Raw genomic sequence first — 25,496 nt, forward strand, 5'->3', positions numbered from 1 at the left:
AATTGGCCCACACAAGTCAGAATGTACTAGTTCTAGCATCTTCTTAGCCTTCCAAGACTTTCCTTTTGGAAAAGCATCTCGATGTTGTTTGCTAACAACACATTCTTCGCAGATCTCTAAAGGAGACTCAAATTCTGGAAGCCCTACCACCATCTTTTTCTGCTGCAAGGTTTTCAATCCATTAAAATTGATATGGCCATAGCGAAAGTGCCATAACCATGCTGTATTTTTTAGTTTTGCAGCGAGACATGAATGCGTGGTGTGATGGAGATACAAAGGGAACATCCGGTTTGTTGTCATCTTCACTTGAGCAATTAAGCTCTCAAAGAACCCTGTTCTTCATGGAAGATGCAAACACATAGATATGAGGTATCACTTCTTGCGTGATCTCACAAAGGATGAAATTATTGATCTTGTGTATTGTCGAAGTGAGGACCAAGTTGCTGATGTTTTTACTAAACCCCTCAAATTGGCTGCCTTTCTGAAGTTGAGGAAGTTACTTGGAGTTTCCAATCTGGAAGATTCAATTTGAGGGAGGGTTCTACATAGCTTTAAACTGAATGTTGAGAATATCAGTTTAAGGGAGGGTTTGTTGAGAAAAAGTCTTTGTTTTGTCCTAGTCTTTAGGAGTTGTTAATAATGGGGTACTGCTGAACTAGTTTTCAGCAAGTCTATTTAGTGGTTTGTTAGTTTACCAAGTCTTTAGTTTAGTGCATAGTGGTTCCTATTTTTGTGTTGTTATCTGTTGATGCACTTGCCTATAAAAAGGCCATTTTCTTAATGAATAAATATAGAATTTTTTGGTGTCTTTCCTCTACTAACTACTTTCCTACTTTGTTAGCTATTTCTCTGTAACACCTATTAACACAGAAAGGTTTCAAGCTTTAATTTTGTCGATAGGGACCATCTGACATGGCATATTACATGTCGACATAGGTATTCAAAAGAGTTTATTGATCGATCATTTTCTTTTCTAGCTTATTTTTTCTTCTTGTTCATTTAACTCATCAGTTCATTTAGTTTGTGTTAGAGCAAAATCAAAGATTGAAGTATAAAATCAATAAGTACACAAAAAACAATCACACAAGACATAAGATATATGCGGTTCGTCAGAATTGACCTACGCCCATCGGCGAAAGTGGCAATTTCACTGTATTAACCAGTTAAAGAACAAAGTTACAATCTTCCTCTACCTTCTGTAAAAATAAATTATATATTGTAGATACCAGATGAATTAATGATTTCCCAGAACTGTTATCTAATCAATCTACTTCTGGATCTGCTCAGGAGAAAGCACCAAGATACTTTGATTTTGTATGTTTTAGCAATACCATGGAGGGAACTAATTTTATAATTCTCAAAGTATTTTTTTTAATTGTTTAGGAGCTTAATAGTTTCTTTGGACTTAACAGATACCCCTGTGCTATGTTTCTGAGGCTATTTATAAGACGTCAGTTGTTTGGATTAGCAAAGATCTCCTGAGGCACTTGGTTCCTTTGCTTTATGGTCATTGGACGGCATCCTTGCTGACCTAGCTAATCAACAAGGCCCTGTTAAGGGCTCCAAAAAGGTGGCTCAACAGGCACCATCAAAGGCCCAGGTAAATTGCAGTTGTATGTGTTGCATTATTAATGTCCAATTAGTATTTATATTAGTGCTGGCTATGATGCTCATATCCCCGACATCATTATTTTATTTACTTCATTAAGCATAGCATGATCAAGGAGGAGGTACTGTACATTTTTTTTTTCTGAAATTACTGATTCTGAATGATACCTGTGTAGGTTCATATTGATCTTTCTGTTGAGATTCTTGAGAACTTTGTAGTAGTAGATATGTTATAAAGGAATGAGAGGTTCCCTAATCTAATTCAAAGGTTAACTGAAAATAGGTTTTAGTTTTCAAGGATAAAAAAGTAGACATGTATAGAACTATAAAAAGACTGGTGCTGACTGTTAAATACAACATACAAAGGGAGTGGGTCTCCCAAGTTATTTATCAAAAAAGGAAAAACCTGAATGAAAGATTTTAATTCCTTAAGCAAGTAAGTTGGAGTGAAAAACTATGGATTCATCAAGCTTTCTTGGTGTGAGTCTTAAATATCCACATTAGACGCCTTGGTATGCATTTGGATATAGTGTGGAAGTGGTCCACAGCTGATGAGTTGTCCTTAAATGTTAATCGAAGTAGGTCCAGCTGGAGTCTAATGAGCATTTTAATCGGTTTGGAAAGTTTGAGGGGAATCCTCAAGTTTGAGATTATTTTGTGAGGGCTGGTGGAGCTCCAAGACAAGTTTGTAGCTTACACTAGAAGCACCTAATTGTCGCTCAGAAGTCAGAAGGGTCCACTAGACACAACTATTGATTTGGATTACTTGACCTCCACTAGCCTGGTTTTTGGAGTTTCCCAACATGCCTTTAAGGTTCTTGATTGATTGAGGGACCATTTTTATCTTTTTTTCTTTTTGTGAGTTTTGTAGATATGGTTTATCACTTACCAAACTGCTATTGTAGAATGAATTCTTTAGGCTTGTGATATACACGGAATTCTCCCATTCACAATTGGTGATTCTCACACTACTCACTTCCCTTGAAATTTGTTTATGGTATTTGCAAGATGTTTCTTAATCCCTATCTATGCCAAAGAGAGCCATGAGAAGTATTCATTGGCTCCTTTGATGATTTTCACTTGAAGGGCTTAATTTTTCATAAGGCATCTTTATTTAGAAACTATACTTGTCATGTTCTTTTGCTTTGCTTCTCAAAAGTTACATATTTTTAGGTAAATGTATAAATGATATTCTATTGGTTCTACAGGTTGCAATATTTGTGGTTTTAGCAATGACATTGCAAGGGAAACCTGATGTGTTAATCAGCATATTGCCAACATTGGGGGGAAAATCCGAAATATCAAGGGCTAGATAAACTTCCAATCATCATATGGGTGATTGCTCAGGTAAGAGTACTTAATTTGGTGCAAAAAATGATTTTTTTATTTATTTATGTCAGATGTTGAATTATTTGGCATGTGTAGGCCTGTCAAGGAGATCTGGTTGTAGGGATGTATTCGTGGGTACGCAACCTCTTACCTATAATCAGTGGCAAATCTTGTAATCCGCAGTCGAGGGACTTGATTTTGCAATTGTTGGAGAGGTTAGCATGAACAAATTATATCTAGCCTTGTTCAAAATTTTGTTGTTAAGATCTGAAAGTTTATTGTGTTATTGTTGCAGAATTTTGTCTGCCCCGAAAGCTCGGACTATTTTATTGAATGGCATTGTCAGAAAGGGTGAGCGTCTAGTGCCACCGTCGGCTCTTGAGTTGTTAATGCAAGCTACCTTCCCTGCAACTTCAGCCCGAGTCAAGGTTAGTATCATCATAAACTTCTTCATCTCAACAACAAAATTAAAACAAAGTTCAGATTAAGAATCTTACACTGGCCAAAAAAGCTCCGATTTGAATTGCTAAACCACAATTCTTGGGGTATCACAAGTAGTTTTTTGGCATTCCATCGATGTGACTATATAACTGGTTTTGTACACAATAATGGGTTGTGAGTTTTTGTGATTATTTTTTATAGTTTAGGTGTAAAAAGTATAGAGATGATAGAAATACAAACCTTTTTAGATTGGTGATTGGGTTTTGGTGTGGCTTTAGAAGAAATGGAGGAGATGAGCTTTTGTTTATTGAAGGGAAGAGGAGGAGAGAGGGCAAGGCCCTGACAGATGGGAAGCTCAATGAGTAGCTCATCTTAGAGAATCACTCTTTTTTCCATCTCACCTTATCTTTTGGGTTCAGTTTTATGTGTTTAGAGGGACTTCTTGTGTGAAATAAAGTAAAGAAATAGGATAATTTAGAAATACTCCCCAGGTTTTGATTCAATTTTTGAAATATCCTTCTGTTCTCAAATTGATGATATAATCCTTGACAACAATCTTCTATGAAGACTAATAAAATAACCTAAATACCTTCTTCAACCTTTAGCTAGAAACCCATCATCATCAACATCTAGGAAGAAAAATTGAATGTTTTTGGCAAGAAGTTGAAGAGTAGTTAATAAAAGGTTAAAAAAAATTAGCCTAAAGGAGGGAGAGTCTGAAAAACAAAGGCTTTATAGATAGAAAGCTGAAGATGAGGGTCATGTCATTTCATGTTAGTCTTTCATAAAAGACTTTAGTTAAGGAGTAAGCCAAAGAAGCATGACTTAATCCATGTGTCAAAATCCCCTAAACAAAGAAGAGGCTAAGGTTCATTCCAGACAAAATTTGTGGATATCATTATGATATGGGTAGATCTATTTGCACCTACCATTTGATGTAAGTGCACCTTAAATAATTATCACACTTTAATAAATTCACCTACACTATTAATTGCACCTACCAAATCAATCTACCCGTTGTCTTTTCACCTTTTATTGTTTATTGTAATGATAAAAAGTTAGAAGTATAGGATTCCATTTGAGATAAATTTTCCTTCTTCCTTCTTCCTATCAATTAAAAGAAGTTTGAAAATTTTCTCCATTCCAAGTCGATAGACTAGTGTTAACATGGCTTAAGCCATGTCGGATGGGCCCGATTAACATTGAAAGGTTTCAAGCTTTAATTGTGTCGATAGGAACCATCTGACATGACCTATTACATGTCGACATAGGTATTTAAAAAAGTTTATTGATCGGTAGTTTTCTTTTCTAGCTTATTTTCTCTTCTTGTTCATTTAACACATCAGTTCATTTTGTTTGTGTTAGAGCAAAGCATTGATTGAAGTATAAAATCAACAAGAACACAAAAAACAATCACACAAGACACAAGATATATGCGGTCCGTTAGAATTGATTTACGTCCATGGGCGAAAGTGGGAGTTTACTACAACATTTTTGATGTTCAGCGGCGGTTTATAACAGCGGATACTTTTATCCGACGCTATATATACATTTTTTGCAGCGGATAATTATATCTGCCGCTATAGGGACCTAACATATCCACGCTTGCTTATTTAGTGAATACAGTAGCGGATATATTAATCCGCCACTAAAAAAACAATCATTTTTTAAATAAAAGTTCTGTGCAATTCTTATCTTTTATCAATTTTTTTTTATTTGACTATAGCAGAGGATTAATATATCCGCTACCAAAAATAAAAATAATAATTTTAATATAAAAAATTTCTGTCTAGGAAATTCTATTTATCAATTTGTTTTTATTGAATATAACTGCGGATTAGTATATCCGCCACGAAAATTCGATTTTTTTTAATATAAAAAGTCATGTTCAGTGAGTTATCTTTATCACATTTTTTTAAAAAATTGAATATAGTAGCGGATGAATATATCTGCCACTAAAAATAAACAAATTTTAATATAATTTTTTTTAATTGAATATAGTAGCGGATTATTATATCCGCCACTAAAAATCAATTTTTTTTTAATTATATATAAATAGTTCTATTCAGTGAGTTCTTCTCTTTGGTTTTGAATTGAATATAGCCGCGGATTAATATTGTCGCCACTAAAAAATCAAAATTTTTTAATATAATTTTTTTTAATTGAATATAGCAGCGGATTATAATATCCGCCACTAAAATTAAAAATTTTTTTTTTTATATATAAATAGTTCTGTTCAGTGAGTTCTTCTCTTTTGTCAAATTTTTTTTAAAATTGAATATAGCCGTGGATTAATATTTCCGCCACTAAAAAATCAAAAATTTTTAATATAAAAAATTTTGTCAATTTTTTAATTGAATATAGCAACGGATTATAATATCCGTCACTAAAAATAATTTTTTTTTTTAATATATAAATAGATCTGTTCAGTGAGTTCTTTTTTTTTTGTCAAATTTTTTTTAAAAAAAATTGAATATAGCCGTGGATTAATATTTTCGTTACTAAAAAATTAATTTATTTATATACAAAATTCCGTTTAGTAGTATTTCTGCAGCGGATAATATATTCTGCAGTAATTTTAAATTTAATATAGCAGTGGAATATATTTTCCGCAGCTACAAAGTCAATTTTTCTAACTATTACGTGGATGTATAGCAACGGATTTCTATTTCGGCTGCTGTAGGGTACTTTGTTGTAGCGGATAAATGTATCCGCTGCTACAGGGAACATTTAAAACGCTTTCTCTGCATCTGTTTCTAGACGAAAGACCGCGCGAATTTCCCTCCTCCCTCTCATTTTCAGACGTTTTCCCTCTTCCCTCTCATTTTAGACGGAAAATACAATCCGTCTGTCACTCTCTCTCGTTCTCTCATCTGTTGGTGCTTGTGATTGTGAGATCACTTCGACAAGTTGGATTGCAAAATCTGGTAAGCTCTCTCTCTCTCTCTCTCTCTCTCCTTCTCATTCTCTGCAACCCATCGATTTATATCCGACCCTTCAACATCCATGGAATCAACCACCCAATACGACCCAAATTTCAAACCCTAGAATTCTATCGATTTCTTATTTGGATTTCTTTTGCTAATTTTGATTTTGTTTGGTTTCAAGGTTTAATGGAATAGATCATGTTGTTCTTGATTCAAAGTTTAAGAAGGTTTTACAATGAGTCATAGTTCTGAAATCTATATAATAGACATTGTGTCTCTAATTGGTTGGCAGTCAAACAAATACGACTATGAAAATGTTGATGAAATATTATCTTTTGTTGATATTATTTGTTTGGATCACAGTACAGAATGGGCGACTTTAAATTTCTCTGTGACAACAACGCAAGATATTGTAGGACTTTTTACAGTATTCTGGTTGGTAGAGCTGAAATGCCTGATCTGATGTCTGTCTATGCTTTTGCTATTATATAAGGACTACATTGCAAACTTTTTTGTAAGGTTTGGATCATTGTGCTCTTCCTGCTCTCCCAATCTCTTATTACATTTAGTGTCATGTTTTATTTCCTGACTCAGTTGTTAATGGAACTGTTCATTGTTGGGATGTTTATAAATTTGATGATGTTCTGACATGTCATTCTTCTTGTATCATGAGGATATCACAATTACGTGGTGGAATCATTATGTTTCTGTAGAGATGATTCATATCTACACAATCAAATTTTCAAATTTTCTAAAAGTTCTTTTTATAGATTTCAAACTTTGTTTATTTTGTGGAACTATTTTTATCTGTAATTTTTCAAGTTAAAGTTTCATCTTTCTTTAGATATAGATTGCCCGAAGTGTAAAGGCGTGAATAGGTTCATAGTTCTTGTTTTTCCAATTGGATCTTAGCTACTCACATTGTTGATATATGCTTCTAGTTGGTTATTTAGTCTTTTTCCCAACATATCTTATGGTTATAAGAGAACTGGTGTAAAGTTATTTTATCTAATAAACATGAATTAAATGCATGCAGCCATTATTTGTTTTCTTAAATCGAGTGTAAGTAACACTCGTGAACATATAAGAAATATTTAAATTCTGTAGAATACTACCCGGGTAATTGTTATATTGCTTTGAAAGTGTAATTACTTGAACACACATTTGATTGCCCTTTGTGATCCAATTGAGTTCCTGATTGAATACATCAACATGGTTATATCTAATCCATGCTGCAATCCATATCATTGGGTTATCAAATATAATTGAAGGCTGGACTTCAACCTTCCATTCTGTTGGCAACCTCAATGGGGGAAAAAAAATCATTTCCTCATTTTCTGGTTTTGCTGCAACCCCTCTTAATTGGTAAGGTTGGCATTTTGCATATTACCTAGAAATACATAAGTCTTGAGATCAACCAATCAGTCAGTCTATTATTATGGTGTATCACACCAATACCTTAGTATTATAACCTTTTGGTGTATTAATTTTATGGGTTACCTATGATGTATTTGATTGACGATTAGGAGGTTTTTTTGTTGTTGAGTCAACTGATCAAGTGGGATTCAATTTAAGATTTTCTTTTCATAAATTTTTATAAGTCCATTGCGTGTATGATGCAAACTTTATTATCTAAATCTGAAGTGTTTGTGGGTACAGTTTAATAGTTAAATGTCCAAACCCGGGTGGAAGATCGAAGGATGTGTGGGAAGGCAATAAAGATTGTATTTTCTCAGTGAGGTCTTTCTACTCTCCCCTTATCAATGTCTCGGAGGCTTCCTTCCCAGCCTCTGTACTACGTGAAAAAAGGGGTAAATTCACCCAACTCTTTTAAATTCTACATGAAAAAGGGCTAAATTTGATGGACCTTGGCATCAAATTTATCCCTTTTTTCACGTAGTGGTGGTGTAGTATCAATTGATCCTCACAAAAGTTTCTTTCTTTTTGTAGATAGTGGATACGAAAAAAAGTCCTTACAATGTATCACCATAAGTTGAGGGATTTAATCATTTTGGATTTTTCACTTGTTAGTGCATTGTGATTTTGCTTTCTCAGTGTGGTCTGATTTTCTCTCATTGTTCAATATTTCTTCATGTCATCATGTTCTGTGTTGAACCTTCTCCTATGCTAGCAAGTTACGTCTTTTTTGAATGGGATGTTTCTTTTGAAACTTATGCCATTTGTTGGGTTTTATGGAAACAAGGAATGGATGCCCTTTTGAAGGGAAGGAACAATTCTTGCAAGATGATATCATTAGCATTTTAGACTTGATATTCTTTTGGGGCAAGCAATTTTTCAATATGTGCAAAAACAATCACCAAGAAATAGAATTTCATACTCCACCCCAAATCCTAAGAGTGGTCAACCCGTTGGAAGCGATGAAATGTGTGTTCTTCGATGTCAGGGGGACTGCTATAAAGACTCAAAATTGTTGGTCTCCTAAGATTTTGTTCATCGTAAAAACTATTGGAGATATCACCATGTATAAATAGGGAGTTAAGAATAGGGCAAAAATATAAAGATCATATTAAGAACCCCATCTACAACCAAGGTCTCTAATAAAAAGTATGGGGGTGTTGTGGTTTGTGGAGATTTGGAAGACCCATGGTAGGAATTTTGAGCTCCCAAAACTTAACAGTGATCTAATCCATTAAATTGATGATTGCTCTATAAAAATGGGATATCTAGATTGAATATGCCACATGGGTAAGTCAGATTATGACAACTTAAAAAAAAAATTGATCATTTTGATTCTACATTCAAACAGGCTACACTGCAAATCTAGAGGTCTGATGATATTCACTATTTTTTAATAGAATCTACAACTTTTGATTCAACATGACTTCGTAATGCAGATTTTTATTACTAAAATTTCATCTTGCAGCATCTCTTCATATTGATTATCCAATGCTGTTTGATCTTCGCAATGCTGCCGCTGAGCGGGTTTCACATTGTGGTGTGCTGGAGTTCGTTGCTGAAGAAGGAATGATCTACATGCCATACTAGGTAGGCATCATTCAGTTTGTGCAAATCTCTACCTGCATCCATATTGTGTTGTTTGAGTGCTCACCTTGATTATGCAAGGGGTTAGTGAAACTAACATATATATATTTTTTTTAATATTTCAATTGTGCTGTATATAGATGATGGAAAACATGCTCTTATAAGAGGGAGACACTGTGCGAGTTAAAAACGTGACTCTCCCAAAGGGAACATATGTGATACTGCAGCCCCACACAAAGGACTTCTTAGATATTTCCAACCCAAAATCCATGTAAGTATATGTTTCTTTTGATAAGGTTTCAGTAGATAGGGGATAGGTATTGACTTGCCCACCTTGTCAATCGATGTTTATGGTTGCATAGAGTTTTTCATTCTCAGTTAAAATTGGAAAGCAGCATAAGTTGAACTTTAAATTTTAAAAGCCATGTAAGTATATGCATAGGCTTGCCCACCTTTTCAAGAAATGTTTTTGGTGGAAAGCAAATGAGCATAGAGTTTCTCATCCTCGGTTAAAATTGGAGAGCAACAAAAAGTGCAAAACTAATCTATAAATCTTAATTACCCTCCCCCATCCAACACCACCCTGATATCCTAGGTAGTGTGGGTTTGGATGGAACACTTAGTTTTTAAGCATGAGTGTAGAGATTTTGAATTCTGATTTTAGGGGAATTTGTTTAAGCAATTTTGTCTTTAGATGGAAGGATATGGATGGAAATGCCTTTGGATTATCTTTTGAGAGACAAACCAATCATAATAGCTACTTTTGCAGTTGAAGAGGCTCCAGCTAAGGTGGAACCAAAATTCAGCCCATTTATGGGTATGGGGAAATGCTTGGATGGTAAGCCTTTGAAGCATCAACCTCCACCAATTTCTTCCCCGGGAGCCAAAGGCAAGCAACCGGAGGCATCTGATGGTGGTATTCAACATTCAGCAGGGAAAGCTTGTGTTTGGTTTGAATGTAAATCATACTCCCAAAGGAGCACAAAAGGTACGTCTTGTCTGATGTTTGGTTCAAATGTAAACTGTTTGGGCTTTTTATTTCCTCAACGTGGATATGTTAAAAAGTCTTGTTGATTTATTTTGTATGTAGAAGATTACTGTTGTTAAATCTTCCTTTAGTTGTATGTTAAATACTGAAAAGAGCCAGATATTCTGCAGATTTTAATGTTATAATATAAATATATTTTGATTGATACATTACCTCTGTTTATATACAATATTTCCTATTGTTTATATTGTTGAGAACTTGCAGATTCTAGCTACAAAATTAGGTGGGGGCATCACTATTCAGCTCTTGTTTCTTTATGAATTGGTTAGTTCTGATAATATTAGTTCTCATTTCTAATGATAGCTTTATTAAAAGAACCTATAGTGAGCTCAATTTTTGTCCTATGATTCAATTCGTATTCACCATTAATTAACATTTTTCATCTTTCTTTGGCTTATACATTTGTGTATGTTGATTACCACATTTTGAATCCAACTTTTCAGTTAATAAGGCCTGTCAAAGCTGTTTGTAGTGAAATTCTCTCGGGACAGTTTCTTGAGCTTCTACTGATATTCCTTGATATGTTAAGAATTAGTTCTACAAATTCAAAGTAACATAGCCTATATCTCACAAGATTAAAACAGATGGATGGTATTGGGACATTTTTAAAGGTTTAGTGAAGATGCACAGAGAATTGATGCAGGAAAGCCAAGTGGCTGTCCCTTCTTCCTGTTCTTTTCTATGAGTTCCTGTTCTAAATGTTGGATGTTGCATTTTTCATGATTTGGACTTATTGGTGATCCAAGTGATGTGCCTTGGATAGTGTCAAGGCAATAAAAGATTGGGAATATGGTGGCCCATTATACATATTTTTTTTCTGCTTGTATTTTGTTTTGCTGATGAAAGTTTATTCAAGTGCAGGTTAATGCAAGCGGGAATGATCGAAGAACTTGCTTCTATAAGTTGGAACAATAGAATATGGTGGCCCATTACATTCAACTGTTTGAATGTATTCTTCAAGGATATGGGTTCAACTGTTTGAATGATTGAAGAACTTGCCTCTGTAAGTTGGATTTTTTTCCCCTTTATCATTAAGCATACTTGATCAAACATTGACTGCCTGATAGTCTTAAAATCCGTGTCTCCATATTCCCCTTTGGTAGTTTACATATCTGTTTGATTGGCATAAAATAACTACTGAATTATATAGAGATCATCATGATTTGGATTGTATTTGTTGGAAAAAGATAAAATATATGGGGTCTAGTCTGGGGTTGGAACTCTAGTTCTACTATTGTTTGATGCCAACACATTTCTGGGGGTCCACTATTTAGCATTTTTATTTTGGAGTCATATGACATAACATTGGATTTGGATTGAACTAAAGGAGGCTCACAACTGTTTTGTTTAGAGTCAACCTAAGAAAATACAAAGCTAACAATGCACACCAAATGAGGTGAAACTCTGACAAGTAAGCAAAATCACAAGGCAGAGAGAGCAACACAAGGAACACAATGACACTGCATGGGCTACAGGTGTAGGCTACACTTAGGAGAAAGTTTGTCAGGCTTTGGGTCCTCTCCACTAACTTAGGCAATCTACTTCTTCTCAATGAACACTTTTCCATATAGCACCCTACAACATATGATATCTTATAATGGCTTCAAAAGCTTTTTGCAAATATGTCATAAGGTATAGGTTAAGAAAAGCATGGCTGAACATAGATTGTGACCCCTTTCAAATTTAAGCATTTACTTCATGATGGGCAGGATTAATTCTAAGAAATTGACTACTAATGCTGAAAAATCGAAAAACCAACTTCAGCTAATTACAGCTTTTTAGGCCTACAGAGGTCTAAAAATATAACTAATTGGAATCAACATCAAATTCAACTTTCAAATATGATAATTCCATCTAGTATTGGTTTTCTCAATGATTGAGTGCAAAACCATGTTAATTGCTTCAGTTTTAATATATTATTTTATTTTTGACTTCTGAGTAACGTGAGTTTAATTTCTTTTTTGTTATATATATTCGAAGCACATCGAAGAGCAGAACAAGTTGTTGTTGTAAGGGCTATTGCTGAAGCTTGAGAAAGGTGTGTTCTTGATATTAGTTTGTTTCTATTTGTTGGTAGAGTACATTTAGTAGTTCTCTTAAATACATGTACTTAATTTAATTTGGATCATTCTCTTCTAATCAAAATTTATGAGAAGATGAGGGTCATTCCAGCATATAATCTCCGAAAATATGACTATATAAAAGAGAGTTCTATAATTATATAAATGAGAGTTACTAAAACATTTAAAACCTCCCAAAATAGAAACCCCAGCATTAGAACACTCCTTAAGAAAATATACACATAAGTACCAAAGATTCCAAAAAATGTAGACACAGATACCACTGCCTGACAAAATGATGGAAAATATCCCCTCTCTGACAGTCTGACCTATGCCCCCTATCGTAGAGCGGTAGATCATTTGCCCCGGGATACACACATTTTTTTATATGGTGTTGTTTATTGTATATTTATTTTTAATGTATGCAGGTTGGATGACATGGGTTAAATGTAATATATATATATATTTAAAAAAGTAACCTATTGCAGCGAATATTAATCTCTGCCGCTATATGTGTTATTTTTTTTTTTTTTTAAAATGATCTATTGTAGCGGATAGTGATATCCGCCGCTATAATTGTTATATTTTATTTTTTTTTTAAATTGACCTATTGCAGTGGGTATTAATATCCGCCGCTATATGTATTATATTATATTTGTGAAAAAAATTGACCTATTGCAGCGGATATTGATAACCGCCGCTATATGTATTATATTTTATTTTGTAAAAAAATTGACCTATTACAGTGGACATGAATATCCGCCGTTAAAGGTATAATCTGCAACAGCGGAACAAGTTGTCCGCTGCTATATTTAGTGACCGAGGCAACACCGTCGAATCTTGGTTCCGCTGTTCATTCGTCGCAATAGGTTTTACCGACGGAAAAAGTACCCTGTAGCGATGGAAAAATCCGCTGCCGTAGATAAAAAATGTTGTAGTGAATTTCACTATATTAACTAATTGAAAATAAGCTTACAATCTTCCTCTACCTCCTGTATGTCTTTAATGATGCGGCTTGGTTTTTTTCTTGTGCAACACGAAAAACAAAATACATATATGTCACTCCCGAGGGTAAAATTGATAAGAACCTCTAATAGAAAACGTTCATTATATTTTGGCCTAGGGGCTTTGCCCCTACAACTCAACCCCCATGAACTTAGCAGGGAGCTTGACCCCCGTGTTTGTCCACAACACAGTCCGAAGTCACCAATCAAGAATAGAAGTCATAACTGAACAATTTGTTTGGAGTTGTTTGAGTTCATGATTCCATTTATATTAAAACCATTGAGTTCAATGGTGAATGCATAGAAAAGAGAGAGAGAGAGAGAGAGATCTGGGGTTGCAACTTGGGCGAGCTAACTCGAATTCTACCCGGGCTCAACCCTATTGATGGGCGAGCTTGGGTTGGGTTATATGGAAAATGATTTGAGCTGGGGCTAGGAAATCTCAACCCAAATTCAATTCGGGTTAAGGCTCTGGGCAAGCCGACTCAACCCAAACCCAATGCTATATATATATATATATATATATATATATATTTATTCAAAAAAGATATTATTTTTTCCTTCCTAAATATATTTGTTCAATTAAGGAAAACAAATTATAATATAAAAATTAATGGATTTGGAGGTTATGTACAAATGTATTTACTAGTGATTTTATTTTTTTATATTGTATTTATTTTTTAAGATATAAAATAAAATTTATGTGTTGATCAAAATGAATTAGACTTGTTTAATGAGCTCAATCCACCCAAAATTACCTACCTTGGGCTAACCTGAGCTCAACCCGATTTTAGAAGCTCAATCTCAGGTAAAGCTTGGGTTAATGAGTTCTAACCCAATAGTCGGGTTAATGGTTCCTTGCACAACTCCACATCAACGCAATGTTGTAGGAAGCCAGTTCAACATTTTTTCTTCATTTTTTAAGTAATCATAAAAGAACTCATAATTTTTATATATAAAAAAAAAACTATGAAAAACGACTTGACATGCTTAATTGCCCAACGTTTATTGAAATCACTAGATTGTCCTACATTTTATGCCTTCCCTCATTGCGCTTTGATGCCATTGGTTCATCAGCTTATCAAAGAATGTTGTTAACAACAAATATTTGTTCGCACGTTTGCATTATAAGCCCTGCTTGGTACACTACACATCACTGCAAATGTTTTGCAATGCATATAGTTTACGATGAAAGATTTACTAATGCTTGGTAACCATTGGAAAACTTCTTGCAAATCTTTTTTTTTGTGTGGTTGTTTGGTATTTGCAATAAAAAATTTTGTTGTGATTTCTTGTTAAAATAAAACGTGGAGACAATTTTGATTTATTCGACCTCATCAAAGAAATTATTCAAATTACAAATATACCCTCAATACTTGCTACATCAAAAGATGAATTTGCAAAAATGCCCTATCAAAATATATAGTAACCTATATATTGGAAAAATAAAAAATACCCATCATAAAAAAACTGTTCAAATTATAAAAATGACTTTAGTATTAGTTACAATAACATGTATATAAACTTCCAAAATACCACTGATGAGAGATATTTTTGTAATTTTCATATGCAAGTAAATGTCATGACAGGGCATTTTTATAATTTGATTAATTTTCTTGATAAGAAGTATTTTAGTAATTTCGATACACGTAGGTTGGAATCAAATAATTTTGCAAATGATTTTTGGTACATTTTGTGCCGCAAATCATTTGCTGAAATTTCTTAAGAATTTAGATGATTATGCATTTTTTTTGCAATGCAAATCATTTGCATTGTGTAACCAAGCACCAATAAAATTAATTGCGTTTGCAAATGATTTGCAGCATACCAAGCAGGGGCATGGTATCAAAACCATTAACGCTTTTCTCTCTAGTTTCCAATTTTAGTATTTGATGATATTGAACCAGCCCTATCAAGCCCGGGTAAATTACCATTTTATGAGTTGAATTTGAAAATTTTATGATTTTGACTAACTGTTCATTTTAATTACCAAAATGTGAATGTGCAAAATCGCAGGTGTTTCAAGTGATGAGATCACAGGTTTAAAGTTACAAACTAGCTGCCCCCCCCCTCCCCCCAAACTAACAATCTCGCTGGTTTCTATAGTGACGAACTCAATAAAATTAGCGAAACCTACGAGATAGTCACTTCATACCGGCAAGATTGTCACTTTAAAGTTGCTAAATTGTAACTTTCAAACCTCCGATATTGGTGCCACTCACATTTTGGTAATTAAAATGAACAAAGAGCTGGAATCATAAATTCATCAAAAGTTGGTCACGTTTTCATAAATATCTCTATTTGCAAAGCATAACAGAATAAACAGGGCATGTTTATTGACATGAATATATTATCTTCCCTAGGAATAGAAAGTTGGGTGGCAAGAAAATGTGTTGCAACATAACATGCAGCTTCATACATTTCAGAAAGGGTTTGATGGGGCTTTAAACGTAACGATGCGAAATGCTGAGCTGTCCAACATTTTGTAGGCAACGGGTATTTTTCATATTCAAATATATAAAGAAGCCTGAAACGTGAAACGTTTGACAAACCAGCGATCTCAAAAAAATGTTATATAATTAGTTAAGAAAATCAACTTTTTATGAGCTATTTTCCCATAAAATAATGTTTATGGAGAGTTGAGAAGTAGAAGAATGAAGGTTGAAGATGATGGTATTGTGAAATATTTCATCGATTTAATCGACTAATCCCTTGTATGGTAAATTTTCGTAACAATATCCCAAAAAGTGTTTAGAAATGGGATCAAACTGATGGTTTTATGAAATCTAATCACAGTTTGTAATGGTTAGTGAACCGTTGAGTTTTATGAAATAATTTTAAAGAGACCAGATTGCTAAATAACCATCTATATTTATTGATAAAGAAAGGTAAGGGATAGCCAATATGAATCAACAACTCTTTCTGTTTTGAGGGACTCTTAGTTGTTTGTTTCCTTTCTTCTGTAGTAAACATGGTGTAAACTACTATATAACAAAATCATAAGAATCTTTCCATTCTAATTGAAAGAATGAGACTCAACTCTATATTTCAATTCTTAAAGGTATTAGAGCATACCACATTCTAAGTGGTAATTCGTTTTCTTCACAACGTTTCATCCATGGCATCGTCTTCATCACCACCTCTCAACATTACTACCATTGCTTAGATCACAGCTATGGTGATGTCCAAATTATCATCCAAAAATTATTCGGCTTGGAAAAATTATAATATTGTCCCAGTGATTGTGATAGTTGATCTCATTCATCACATTACTCAAACAATGAAGAACTAAAGCAAGTGATTACAAATACCCCATTATCTATCGATAATATTTACATCATGTGGACAACTCATGAATCGAAGAACTGAGTTATAACAATAACAAGTGGCATTCAAGTTTGCATATGTGCTTCCCCAAAATAAAAGTTGGCTTGAGTGAAACGACATGATGAGCTAGCTTTAGTCATTCATTTATGGTGCGAGTTCGAGACCAACAATTAGAACTTCGTACTTCGCAATATAGTTTGTGTACCGGAATGTCAATTTGAAGGATAATGGTCGAACCAGGGACAAGAAGGATAATGCTGGAGAGCAAGGATATTGTTTCTGCAAGCCAGTCGGCAATGGCCTTCCACCTTGATGTCGGAAAGGTTAAAGACTCCACTTTATCACCCCACTGCTTGTGTTTGCGTCAAATTTTTACTGGACCACGTGTTTAACTAACAACAAAAAAGGGGAAAAGTAATTCAATTAAAACTAACCCGCAAGAAGAAAAGGTAAGGCACTACTTGAAATAAACATGGACATCATGTTGGGGCAACGCGACATTTTTTAAGATTTTCATTGTGCACTCTCAGGACATAGAACCACCAATAGGACCCAATATATTATTGTAAAACACAAACGGTTACATAATAAAATCCAAACAAGAAAATGGGCACTAATTACTGAGCACCTTTGATTGGCCAAAGAAGACTAATTGAGGGAAGAAAATGATTGCAGGTCTCATGCATGAGACCTATATCTCTTACAGAAGCCCTAGCTCTGCGCAATCGAAAACAAATCTGCTAGTTTGGGAAATCAACAAATGCAATGTGTTTCATGCATGAGAGTCTCATCCAAATTGATTGTCAAAGCAATGAAAGCCTAGCATAACACAAAAAGGCATGCAGAGTAAAGAATACATATATCTTTCCCTTTTCTTTTTTGTGTGCAAAGAATCCATTTATCCTCAACTGAGGGAAGCAGTTTGGCATTGTTAAAAGTTGATCAACCATTGACGGAGTGAACAAAAATAACATGGAAAAAAGAAGATGAGAATACTGCTCAACTCCTTACCCAACCACCTAATTTTTATGTGACATCTCTTATTAGTACATTCTCCTCAGATCCAAGAGATTTCGTTCTATCTTTACCAATGAACTATGTAATGTAAAGGTAGTTTGTGGGCGAGTGGAAGTGTCTTTTGAGAATAGCATGTTTTGCCTGAGAGGCTTAGTTGAAGATGGCTAATCAATGATTATTAACCGCTTGTAGTAGTAGAACACATTGACACATCATGATAGGACTTGTACCTTATGGTCACAATCAACGGTTAACCTGAGGCAAATAAATGACCACTGAAGTGTGATATGTGCAACAACCAGCCACAAAATTAAGAGCAAATGATGGGGTTCCACACTGGTGAAGTACTGTAACATTTTCTTCCCTAACTGGGAGGTATCAAGTTATGATTCTCAACGATCTTATTAATTACACTATCATTGTTTGTGTTTATATTCTGATAGAGATAGTACATTGGTTTTGATGGGTATTATTCAATTCAATTGCTCCTGTTAATTACTTATTTTCAAGCTTATTTTGTAAAACTTTATTGTTTCTTTATCTTCAAACCTTGCACGATATTTCAAAAGTTTAGAATGATCAACTATTGCATGTTTAGGCAGTGTTATTTGAGATATTAGTTTACCTACTAGGTAGCTCTTGTTGCTCACCCTATCCATTAAATATGTAAATCCACCCATAGTTGAGAGGACTCACGAGGAGCCTCTCGAAGAGTTTTGACCCTCGGTTAGACACATTGATGATCAAAGTCTGCTTTTATACAAGGAGTAGGGCTATTACTATTGAGTCGAGCTACAAAGTAGGTTTAGAGGTGTTTAGTTGTCGGAGAGAGAGAGAGAGAGTAGGCTTTTATTGTAGAGAGAGATTTTATTATTGACAATGTTCGTGTCACTAATTCATTTATTACTACCTTGGGTCCACGTTGGAGTGCGTTTCCGCACTTTGATACGTTCAAGTTTGGTTGGAGTACCATTGTTGGGTATATTTTAAACATTTATACCTCCAGTAAATTTTTATTTGACTCATATGAGTTAGCTCTTGAGTTGTCGACTTGACTCAACTCATTGGACATCCAAGTTGAGTTTTCGAATCCTAAAACTATCCCATAAAATGAATTTTGATAATATGTGATTTTAATATGTATGAACAATGCACTAACTTTAACTTAAAGAGTGTTGAAAGCCAAACAAAAGGATTAGGGATTAGGACTGTACAGTTACAGGCAAGACTTTATACTCTGCACAAGGATGGAGAGCCATGGACTTCTTAACCTGGGTCGGCAATGGTGTGAACTACAATTAATATGGATGGCACCAAATTATCTTGAACGGTATGGGTGGCAATGGAATGAGACCAAACTTTCAAGTGGTTTTTTCACCTATTCATCAATCATAAGGTTGCAATCATAAATTCTATAGAAGGATATTTTTCTAATTTAATTAGTTGAAACTCAAATCAAAGACTTTAAATAAAAACTATTGTAACAATAATGGACATTGACTGATATAAACTATATGAATAATTTAGATTTAGAACATTTTTATGCATTGATCCACATGATATGTGTTGGGAGGGAGAATTGGGAGTGGCACTAATTTCTAAGAAAAGTTTTCTTTTTAAATGAAGATAAATATTGTAATAAAAGTTACATGAATTGAGATGATGAAAGAGACAATAAGTTTCTCATAAAAGTCCTTTTTTGCAATACTAGAGAGCTTTGATTTATTATGATATAGAAGAACCATTAGAACTTGAAGCATGTTTGGCCATACTGATTTCTTTCACGCCAGACGTGGACCACATCGTACACATAGTATTTGAAAGGGCTCTGTTCAATCCTCTAATAAAATACTCCATCTCCCATGATAGTCTTTTACAATGAGCATGGAATCGGATTCAATGAGATGGCACTTCCCTTGTAGTTTTTAGAGCTTGCGGCTTTGTTCAACCAAATTGTTCGTTCGTCATCTCCCCAACGAACCAGTAGGCAACAAGAATGAATGAAACATCATTGCTTCTGAAAATATAGAACAAAAACTGCACTGAGTCGAGTCAAGAACTTGACCGAGTTATTCAGATATTAATAATATTTTCGTGGAAAGCAATATATAAACATTTTTATTCTATTGAAAATACTAAAAAAAAAATATTTTTAACATTTTTAACTCCAATATATTTTTATTTTGCTCATATGAGTCATTATTGAGTCAACTCAATGAACATCCGAGTTGAGTCAAAATTTTGAATTCTAATGGAGATATGTGTGATTTTAATATATGAATGAACAATATGCACTAACTTTAAATTAAGAATGTTGAAATTAAGCAAACAAATTAATGGCTAGGAATTAAGAGTTTAGCTGCAGGAACAGGGGTTGTAGACGTGACTTGATGCTTTGATCTTCCCATTCCAAACCTTCAAACCATTCACTAGTCTCCCCCACAAATCTTACTTAATGTGGGAGCGCTTTGGAGACCTAAAGGGAGTCGTTTCAAATTCAGATACTTCACCACAATTAGATATTTCAAGGGAGGCCAATAAAAAACGTAACATCTGTATGTAGAAACTCGAAAGCTTTGGTAGTCTTTGTAGTTCTAGAGAAAGTAAAAATATTTTTAACATTTTTAACTCCAATATATTTTTATTTGGCTCGTATAGGTCACTATTGAGTCAACTCAATGGACATCCGAGTTGAGTCAAAATTTTGATTTCTAAATTCTACTCATTTTTATAGAAATGAAATAAAATTCTTTCGATCCACGAACCTCGTTATAGAGAAAACTTCAAACCCCACAGCCAATCAAATTGTTCACGTCACTGCAAAAGAAATTTCAATATTTATAAATCAAGAGGTGCAACAAAATATTTATAAAAATGAGGCAAGGGCATTTTCTTTTTTAAAAATTTCATTCCAAATTTTAAAGAAAGTGTTTTCTTATTTACGCAAATAAGACTATTTTGCACTAAATTTTTTATTTTATTTCTGCAGGTGTATGGAATAATTCTAGAAACAAATGAATATATTTAAATTCGGATTCTCTGATTTCTTGAGATATGTGTGGTTAAACTTAAAATGTATTGAAAGCCAAACAAATTTATGGCTAGGAATTAAGAGTTTACCTTCTTGAACAGGGGTTGTAGGCGTGACTTGATGCTTTCATCTTCCCATTCCAAACCTTCAAACCATTCAATATTCTCCCCATAAATCTCAATTAATCCAAGGGCGCTTTGGAGACCTAAAGGGAGTCTCTTCAAATTCTGACACCGCATCACATGCAGATATTGCAAGGAAGGCCAATCAAAAAGTAACCTCCGTTTGTAGAAACTCGAAAGCTTTGGTAGTCTTGTTAGTGCTAGAACACGCAATTGAGGGAGCATCTTCTTGTCCTCCTCTTCGTCTACCTCCTCCTCATCTACAATTATCTCCTCCATCTCATCACAGTCATATACTCTAAGCCATTCTAGTTGCACGAGACCTCGAGCTAGTTTCACTGGGAAGAGGTAATTTAGGCTGCCACACGATCTGATTTCTAGATATGTTAGGTTTGGGTAGATTAGAGGTGTCGGAAAAGAAGTAGAAACATCACAAGAATTAGACTGCCTTAATCTGGTGGCTGAAGTAGTAGGAATCTGAAGGACTTTCCATATGGTCGTTAGCTTTGGTAGATTATACAATATCATACTTCCTAATTTAGGAAGGATCATAGCATGCCCTTCCTCAAGCCCCTCTGACTGAAATATCTCTTTCAATTCATCGCAGTCCTCGACATGGAGTTCTTTCAGATCTTGTAGCCTTGAAAGCAAATCACAAGGGATAACATGGATTAGTTTACAGCACTTTTTTATCTTTAGGGATCGTAATTTTTCAAGGAATCCATTTGGAAGTGGTCCATTACAGATCGCCTCCAACTCCACGTTTTCAATGACTAATTTCTCCAAACCACTAAATGCAAACTCTGAAGGCCCTTGCACAACACTCATCAGATAATCCATTTCATAACATTCTACAATTTTAAGATACTTCAAGTTGTTAAATCCACAAGCTTCAAGTTCTACGACATTCTTGAGACCTTTGCAACGATATAGACGAAGTATATACGTTCTTTTCAGCAAAACTTTAACCCAATTTGATATTGGCTCCAATGTAGTAGTGAGGCTCATAGAGCTCCCTGAATCCCATTCATCATCAGTTTCCTCACGAGCATTTATACTAAAATCTTTCAAATTTTCAAAAAATGTGGGAATGTCTTCGGACAAGCAAATAAGATTGTCTACACGTAAGCTTAAAGTAGTCAAGCGGTTCAAGGATGATAGCTCAGCTAATCTAGCCATACTTCCACCTCCCATTTCAATAGTCTCCCACCCACTAAAGCTTCGATACATGTTCAATTCCTCTAAGCGAGACAAGTTTGAGAGCACATCTCGTGGAATACTTTTAAGTTGCTGATTGTCTGACAAGTCCAACGACCTTAGATTGGTCAATTCCCTCATTTCTTCCGGCAATCTTTGTATCGAAGTCCGATATAGATTAAGCATTTCAAGTTTCTTCAATTTTCCTACTAGAGATACATCTTTTAATGGATTAGATTGAAGCAGAAGTACCCGAAGGTTCACGAGGTACGACAATGATGGTGGTAATGATAAAATTCCAGTACGCATTAGATCAAGAGTCACAAGAGTTGTCATTCTACTGAAAAAACTATCAGGGAGTTTCTCGAGAGAATAATTATCTGACAATGATAAGGTCAACAGCTGTTGGCATTCAGGAGGTTGATCAGGGAGATCAATGATTTGGTTAAGCATTAATGACAATCGGACGCATGTCCCCAAATTTTCCCCATGTGGCCACCGTGTCAGTCCCATGCCAGCTTTTACAATGAATCCAAAATTGCTTTCTTTAGAAGCAATTGATAGGGCTACATCGCGAACAACGTCGTGCATCATCACTACGAATCCATCATCATCATCACCGACTTTTACCAACAAACATGAAGCTATAAGCGTGTCGAATAGTGTTTCCAATCTAGCCTTTGCTTCCTCCAAAGTGTAGACATCTTCAAGTAGATCATCTCCCATAACATACGGCATCAAATCGGAACCAGAAATTGTAAAGTCTTCAGGGAAGAAACAACAATATAAGAAGCATTTTTTGGTTTCTTCTCTTTCTAAGTAATCGTAGCTCAACTTTACTGAGGCGAAGACTCGTAACATCATACCTTGGTAAATAGATCTCTTTAGTCGTTGCAATGCATCATCCCACAAAAGTTTTTGCTTCTTACCTCGCAATGCCCTTGCAAGTGTAACAATTGCTAACGGCAAACCTCCACATTCAGCAGCAACCTCAGTGGCCAAAGTTTGCAAATCAGGAGAGTCCACGACGTCACCCGCCTTCTGTCGAAACAGATTCCATGAATCTTGTTTCGATAGTACTTTAAGTTCAATAATTTCGTGAGCGTCCATATGGTTACATACATCGCTGCTTCTGGTGGTGAGTAAAACTCTGCAATGATTGTGGTCATGATCTTCGAAAGAGATTCCCAAGTCGGCTAACTCCAATCTCTCCCAAACATCATCCAAGATTACAAGGACCCGCTTCTTAAGCCTCGCACATAAACGTCCTGCTCGTACATCTCGACTAGCTTCTTCAAGTTTCATACCCAATTTCTCTGCGATTTCACCTTGAATCTTTGTCAGGACTGGGTTTTGGGATACGGTTGCAATCACAACCTCATCAAAAAGCTTATCTTTTTCGACTTTCTTCCCAATTTCTTTGATCAAGGTGGTCTTCCCCACCCCTGGCATCCCCCATACCCCGATGATGTTGACGTTCTCATCCTTCAAAGCTTCGATGATTTGCTTTGTTGCAGATTTTGTGGATTCAAAAGCATGAAAATCTCCAGTACTACTACTGCTGGGGATAGATTCTATGCTGGGAGGAGGTGCAGGTACTGATACATTAGTAATAGTAGTGCTGAAGTTTCTTCCTTCATTGAGGAGCTTCTCCACTGTGCCAATATTCTCTTTTGCTTCTTTACCAACATCATAACGAGAACAACACCACCCTTTGAACCAGCTATTATTGATCTGTTCAACTTCACCATTCAACCTCGCTGCGTCATCACGGATGTTGTCCACATTTGCTAGCCACCCTTCAACAACTTGTTTGATCATATCTCCTCTTCGCCGAGCTGCTTCCACCAGAAGTCCTACGTCGTTCCTCATCCTTTCTAATTCTTCAACTTCTTGGTTAAGGTTTCTAGTATTTCTCTTGTAATGAACAATGTAACCGATATGATGCCCAATAGGACCAATCCAACGCTTGACAACTTCTGTAACAAGTGCAGAAAAGAGATTCAAGACTTCCATTGTTGTTCCTTGAGATGAGAGAGAGAGAGAGAGAGAGTATGTGTGTGTTTCAGGTAAACGGAGAGCATCAAAGACTGCCATTCAAAGAAAAAAAGAAAAGGAAAAAAAAAAAGAAAAAGAAAAAGAAAAAGGAAAGCATCATATACCACATCAAAGTTCAAACGCTAATGATTTTATGACTCGAACATTTTCACTCGGTCTGTACTTGGATAACGTTGCAAGGGCATAGAACCGGTGATCATTTTCATAGTATCCCAAAAACAAATATCTATGATTTCATACTTTGCCACGTCAGCAGTATACAGGTGAAAGTTTACGAGGCCTGAAATCACGACTCAAAGTTCAAAGCACTTTGTTTTATACTCTACTTTTAGAGTCGTGATTTTCTAACTCAATTATGACAGACTCCCCATAACTCGGCTGACGTGGCAAGTCCAAGATCCATAGATTTTTCCCTTGGGATATAAACTACACATCCCCATAAAAATGTGCAATTGTGCATCCCAAGGAAAATCATTATTCTTATTTTTATTACAACTTACAAGAGAATAAAAGTGAACATTTAAAACCCGTCCACTCGACTCATTGTACTGAAGTTTAAGTTGACTCGTTTTTTAAACTTGTTGAGCCAACTCTCCAGTTAGACTCAAAAAGCCGATGGAGTTCACTTAAAAATTTTCAGAGCTAAAGCCCAGGCATAATACTTCATGATGGTATGGAAAAACAGAAAATAATATAGGAAAGAGTCGTGATGAATACATGCAGTAAATCATATGTGGTTGACGTAGCAAAGACACAAAATCATAGATCTTATTTTTCGGCATACACAAGGAAGAAATGTGCGGTTCTGTGCCCTTGCCACATCCGTTGCATAGAGACTGCATATGATTTACTATGTGCATTCATCATTATTCTATAGGAAAATGCTTGACTACCGGCATTCGACATTGTGATCAACACTGTACTAATGTAGTAGTGTATAGAGTATCGTTGATTTTCTCACTAGTATCTCGAGAAAATAAATATATGTTTATCTTTGCATTGCCAAATCAATGTAGTGTCCAACGAAGGCAGTGTATAATGATTCAATAATATATATTTTTAAGCTTAAAATATTTTAAGATAAGTCATGATAATCTGACGCCCCCCTCTAACATACGCCCCATCATAGAATCATTAGATAAATTGTCTCGGGATACATAAGAAAATATTTATGATTCTACATATCCCGGGACAAATGATCTATGGTTCTGTGATGAAGGCATCAGAATATCATTAGTCTTTTAAAATAGTTAATAAATTTAATAGATATTTATTTTATTAATCCAAGTTGACTCGTAACTCGTCAAGTAGTCTAAACTCCATA

At 35.0% G+C, this 25,496-nt stretch overlaps 1 protein-coding gene and 1 long non-coding RNA gene across 6 annotated transcripts; one reads left to right on the top strand and one right to left on the bottom strand.

Annotated features, from left to right (window-relative positions):
* Positions 1 to 1,453: 1,453 nt before the first annotated feature.
* On the top strand, positions 1,454 to 12,511 carry LOC147394133 (uncharacterized). Of its 5 annotated transcripts, none has more exons than XR_015181606.1 (11): positions 1,454 to 1,600; positions 2,817 to 2,955; positions 3,034 to 3,152; positions 3,233 to 3,365; positions 7,965 to 8,116; positions 9,190 to 9,311; positions 9,449 to 9,579; positions 10,078 to 10,296; positions 10,561 to 10,620; positions 11,218 to 11,359; positions 12,337 to 12,511. It is a non-coding gene; the product is annotated as an uncharacterized LOC147394133 (long non-coding RNA). The 5 variants fall into 5 exon arrangements; XR_015181607.1 differs by having other exon boundaries at positions 7,965 to 8,045; XR_015181608.1 differs by lacking the exon at positions 1,454 to 1,600 and adding an exon at positions 2,424 to 2,564.
* A 3,819-nt stretch (positions 12,512 to 16,330) lies between these two features.
* LOC147394134 (putative disease resistance protein At4g27220) lies at positions 16,331 to 24,174 on the bottom strand. Its single transcript, XM_086454781.1, has 2 exons — positions 20,885 to 24,174; positions 16,331 to 17,139 (listed from the first exon to the last, which is right to left on the bottom strand). Exons 1-2 carry the CDS (start codon positions 24,128 to 24,130, stop codon positions 17,089 to 17,091), a joined length of 3,297 nt encoding a protein of 1,098 aa, XP_086310907.1. The 5' UTR covers positions 24,131 to 24,174; the 3' UTR covers positions 16,331 to 17,088.
* Positions 24,175 to 25,496: the final 1,322 nt, after the last annotated feature.

The sequence above is a fragment of the Akebia trifoliata genome, chromosome 9, assembly GCF_017979445.1.
Source record: "Akebia trifoliata isolate Shusen 1 chromosome 9, ASM1797944v1, whole genome shotgun sequence".
Taxonomy (NCBI): domain Eukaryota; kingdom Viridiplantae; phylum Streptophyta; class Magnoliopsida; order Ranunculales; family Lardizabalaceae; genus Akebia; species Akebia trifoliata.